The sequence below is a fragment of the Musca vetustissima genome, unplaced genomic scaffold (assembly GCF_032173495.1).
Source record: "Musca vetustissima isolate MV318-11 ecotype Yass unplaced genomic scaffold, APGP_CSIRO_Mvet_v1 utg44252, whole genome shotgun sequence".
In the NCBI taxonomy this organism is placed as follows: domain Eukaryota; kingdom Metazoa; phylum Arthropoda; class Insecta; order Diptera; family Muscidae; genus Musca; species Musca vetustissima.
Genome location: NW_026888622.1, coordinates 84,071 through 89,567, shown reverse-complemented (window position 1 = coordinate 89,567; position 5,497 = coordinate 84,071). Strand labels below are relative to the sequence as shown.

Genomic DNA, 5,497 nt, shown 5'->3' with positions numbered 1-5,497 from the left:
GATATGCACAAAACATACTGAAATTAGTATGAATTAACCTGTGAGAAATTTCGATGAAATCGGTTTAGATTTCGATATATATATATATATATATATATAGTAAATGGTGCATCAAACCCTTCAGGTTTTTAGATATTTATCAAAAAAGATCAATGGGTGTCCGAATTATATTTGCTTTAAATTGATTTACATATTTTTTCCCATTAAAAGAAGCAAATCTTTATCTGACCAAATGAAAAATTTAGTATGGTACATCTGTTGAATGTACCCAAAGTGGTGAAGGATAGTGTCGGCCCCGTCCGACTTTACTGCTTTCCTTAATTGAAATTTTGATCCTTATCATGAAAAATTGGGAAATTTTGAAAAATATTTGATTTTTTTTTAAATCCACTTCTTGTATGGACCCTTGAAAAAATATTTTATAAATAAAAAATCCACGCCTCCTGTGGACCCTTGAAGAAATATTTTATAAAAAACACACTCCAAATAAATCATTCGCATTAAATGATAACAACATAAAAATTAATTCTATGGAAAATTATTTAATAATGGGTTTTCCCATTTGAGATAAGTACTATTGGTGGCATTCTTTGTTTCGAAGAGTTTTCGACAGACCATCTCTTTGCTGATAAGAGATTCCCATGACAAAGATCAATTCAATATAAATTGAAACAACCTGCAGTAGCTGGTCAGTCGTCAAAGTCATCTCAACTAGGAATTCAGAAGATTTTGTAAAATAAGTCCGAATATGCGGATTTTGGATATTTGTCTAATTTTAATAGTGGCTGTTGTAATGAAGGTTAGAACATTATTTTTTCGACTCCAAATGTTATTGAACCGGAGTATTATTTATTCCGCAGCCCAACAATGCCAAACCCTTGGAAACTGGTGAAGTGAAGACCACAGATGCCTCTCACTTGACGGTTGAACAATTGAAGGAATCCAAACGATTCAAGCTTCTGGAATTTGCCTATGAAAATTTGTGGAAAACACTATGGAACGAGGAGGTTTTCACAACGATAAATGATTTTTTGCAGAATCTTAAGGAATGGACCAAAGATGAGACTTTGCAACAATCCGCAATCAATGGGGAGTTTGAAGTAGCCTTAGAAAAATGTATAGGTCAGCTTAAAGACCTCAGAACGGATCCAGGAAATTGTCAAAAGCAGGAAAGTCTAAAATATAACATAGATAAAATGGGTTCCATTTTCGAATCGGCAAATGATACTTTTCCAAGTAATATTTGGGGCTTTGAGCATTTAGCATTTTCGTATAGTTTGGATGAAGTAACGCGTAACTCATACGATCAGTACTTTAAGAAAATCGAGAAGAAAGTTAAGGAATTTATTGCGGAGCTAAATGAAGCGGAAAAACATAAACATGCCGATATTGAAGAGTGGTATGATGAATTTTCCAAGGAAACAGAAAATTTTACACGACATTCATTGATAAAAGATTTTTTTAATCTGTTTCCCAATATGAGGCCATTGGTGGAGAGTAAATGTAAAATTCGCTATTCAACTGGTTTGTCGTTGTATAACTTCGTAGACATATGATACGAATTTTTCATAATTTTACTGAATGTTGACAAATTCAGCTTTCAAAATTTAAATGAAAATATCCTCCTTCGAAATGTACGCACAACACGTGTTCAGTGGCAATAATTGCAAAATGTTTAATATCTTGAAGTTCACAGCCTCTATAATCTATAAATGTAAGTTGTAAATAAAATTAAAAAAAAAATGTTTTTAAAAATTGGTTAAAAAATTTTGTATAAAAAATATAAAAAAATCGTTTTTAAAAAATGAAAAAAAGAAAAAATATTTTAAACCTGTGAGCGGAGCAGTATAGTCGGACAGGGCCGACATCAACTACCACGAAAATCAAACTTTCTGCGGTTCTATAATCTGAGCCTGGGCAATATTTCGTCATATTTGCACCCTTTTCATCGATTATAGATCAACAACTCCACTTTCTTACCCTGGCATATTTTCCAAACTTTTTTTTTTGATGTGAATTTTTACTCTTTAAAATAAAACCTAGACGTAAAGTTCAAAAGTCGGACGGGGCCTACTTAATGACACCCTTCACCACTATGAGTACATGCAAGACATGTGAATATCTACAATATCCTGTAGATATAAAAATTTCGCATACATCAGTCGGGACCTATTTCTCTCTATGTGCAATTCTCTACTCTGTGCAAAATTTTGCTTTAGTCGGACCATTATTGGGAGTTTGGTGCACTATTTACATTAAATCGGACGAAACTATAAATCGGAGCTATATCTAAATCTGAACCGATTTCAACAAAACTTGGCATATAACTATCTAGACCTAATTCAATACTCTGTGCAAAATTTTGTCTCAATCGGATCACTATTGGGAGTTTGGTGCATCAATAAGTTATAATCAGACGAAAATATATATGGGAGCTATATCTAAATCTGAACCGATTTTCTCCAATTTTAACAGGGTTCGTCCTTGGGCCTATTAAGTGACCTGTGCCAAAATTCTTAACAAAAATACATGGACGGACGGACATGCATAAATCGACTCAGAATGTGATTCTATGCATATTCTCAAAAGGAACCATGGGTCTATCTCGATTATTTTTGCCTGTTACAAACATATGCACAAAGACATAATACCCTGTACCACAGTGTGGTGAAGGGTATAAAAAATTGGTCCCTTTAGGTTTTGGTTGATTTGGTTTGATTTGGAATATTGACCGATCATCATCTAAACAGCCGCTCTAGGTATTTGGACAGATCCCCTTCACCTTGTAAAATAGGTGATGTTCTGCATATAATAATTGCATCTAGAGTGACTAGAAAATCTGACAAAATAAAAGTTTTCGGTTTATTGCACCCCCCTGAATGAAATCTCAACTTCAGCGAAAACTATAGGCGTCGTCCGTGATCATAATCGGAACTTCATGTACAATTTCAAAACGATCAGCGCGACATTTCCGTACTCTAATGGAGTAATATTAATATTATGCACATAGTCACCTTTACCTAATTACATATAACTCCCACATCAGAGTACATACAGCCATATAATTGGTATCAATTTGAAGGTCAACAACTCCTTTTGGATATACTACCAAATTCTCGGGTCTCACATCATTCTAGACCTAATTCAGTAGGCTATGCCAAATTTCGTGCAAATCGAAATATAAATAGTGACTTTGGTAGAACATTTGCCTTAAATCTAAATCTAAACCGTTTTTTTTTTCAATTTCAATAGGGTTCGTCCTTGGGCCAAATAAATGAGCTGTGCCCAGTTTCATCCAATTCGAAGCAAAAATGCGACCTGTACTTTGTTTACATTTTAACATCAACAGACGGACAGAGGGACGGATAGACATGCATTAATCGACTTAGAAAGTGATTCTATGCATATTCTCAAAGGGAACCATGTGTCTATCTCGTTTCCTATTGCCTGTTACAAACATATGCACAAAGACATAATACCCTGTACCACAGTGTGGAGCTATATAGGAGCTATATTTAAATCTGGACCGATTTTCTGGAAACTTGACACACATCAATCTAGACATAATTCAGTAGGCTGTGCCAAATTTCGTGCAAATCGAAAAATATATAGGGACTTTGGTACACCATTTACATTAAATCGGACGAAAATATATATGGGAGCTATATCTAAATCTGAACCGATTTTCAGCAAACTTAACACACATCTTTCTAGACTTAATTTAGTACGCTATGGCACATACGGTGTAAATCGAAAAATATATAGGGGTTTTGGTGCAAAATTTTCATTTAATCGGATGAAAATTTAAATGTGAGCTATATTAAAATCTGAACCGATTTTCAGGTTCACCATCATTCTGGTATATCTATATCTAAATCTGGACCGATTGTCTGGAAACTTAACACATATCATTCAAGACCTAATTCAGTACGCTGTGCCAAATTTCGTGCAAATCGAAAGATATTTAGGGACTTTGGTACATCATTTACATCAAATCGGACGAAAATATATATAGGAGCTTTAACTAAATCTGAACCGATTTTTTCCAATTTCAATTGGGTTTGTCCTTGGGCCAAATAAGTGACCTATGCCAAATTTCATCCAATTGGGATCATAAATGCGACCTGTACTTTGTTTACAATTTAAAATCTACAGACGGACAGACAGACATGCATAAATCGATTCTAAGCATATTCTTTGTTTACAATTTAGCATAGACAGACGGACATGCATACATCTATTCTATGTATTTTCTCATAAGGAACCATGTGTCTATCTCGATTATTTTGCCTGTTACAAACATATGCACAAAAACATTACCGCAGTGCGATGAAGGGTATAATACAAATTTTGTAATTTTTCACACAAAAGTCAGAGTCCATTTGATCCGCTACATAATGTCCAATCTTTATCAAAACAGGCATGCTTATTCTTTGGCCCGATCTCCTCCTCCATGTAAAATTTCACGATGTTCTTATTATAACTGTGGCCTCTGGAGCCACCAGAAAAAGTGATAAATATTAAGTATTTCGTCCATTTCATCCATTTCATCCCCGTAAATATTAACCGATCTTTACCGAAAATAATAGGGGTCTTCATTGACCAGAACCCATCCTACATGCAAATGTTCGTGAAGATTGGTCCATAACTGTGGCCCGTATCGTGTTTACAAATTATAATGGGCAGATGGACAGACGTGGAGATGGACGGATATGACGATCGGTATACTTAAAGGTGGGTCTAGGACCAATATTTCGCGGCGTTACAAACTCTTGGGGCTGCACAAAGCTATAATACCCTGACAACATAGTTGTGTAGGGTATAAAAATCCTCGCCTATTGCTGACCCTTGAAAAAATATTAAAAAAGAAAAAAATCCACTCCTGTTGTTGACCCTTGAAAAAATATTTTTATAAAGAATTTTTAAAAATATCTTTCAATATTTTGCAATGCCTCATATAACATGTATATATGTATATATAATATTTTGTATACAAATATGAACAATACTGCATCTGAAACAAAAACAACAACAGCACCATCACCAGCATTTATGTTCATATGAACAACAACGACAATAAGGTGACAGTTGATATTGTCAAAGTTAATGATAACGACGATGTTGATGATGCCGATGACGATGACGATGAGAACGACGTTGACGATGACAACGGCGATATCAATGGTAATGTTGATGGTGACGACAACAACAAATATGTTGTTGTTGTTGATGATGACACTGATGGTCACAAACAATGTCGTCAATGATATGTTGCTGATAATAAACAATATTGAAAGAAAGGCAACAACAACAAAAATGATGTTGCCACTACTGGTCACATCAATGGATGATGATGGTTGACAGTTGATGGCCATTGAGACCACAATACGTTTGGTGACAGCTCACATGTGAAAGCTAGGGCAATGGAGCACTCTCAAATTCGGGAGCAAAGAATCTGCTGAAAATTTTGGGACGCGGCTTCGAACTTTGCTGGAAA

The 5,497-nt window shown here is 34.9% G+C and overlaps 1 protein-coding gene across 1 annotated transcript; it reads left to right on the top strand.

Annotated features, from left to right (window-relative positions):
• The first annotated feature begins 748 nt into the window (after window positions 1-748).
• On the top strand, window positions 749-5,267 carry LOC133336498 (MATH and LRR domain-containing protein PFE0570w-like). Its single transcript, XM_061544793.1, has 3 exons — window positions 749-799; window positions 861-1,399; window positions 5,036-5,267. The coding sequence occupies exons 1-3, from the start codon at window positions 749-751 to the stop codon at window positions 5,265-5,267; spliced, it is 822 nt and encodes a 273-aa protein (XP_061400777.1).
• The last annotated feature ends 230 nt before the right edge of the window (window positions 5,268-5,497 follow it).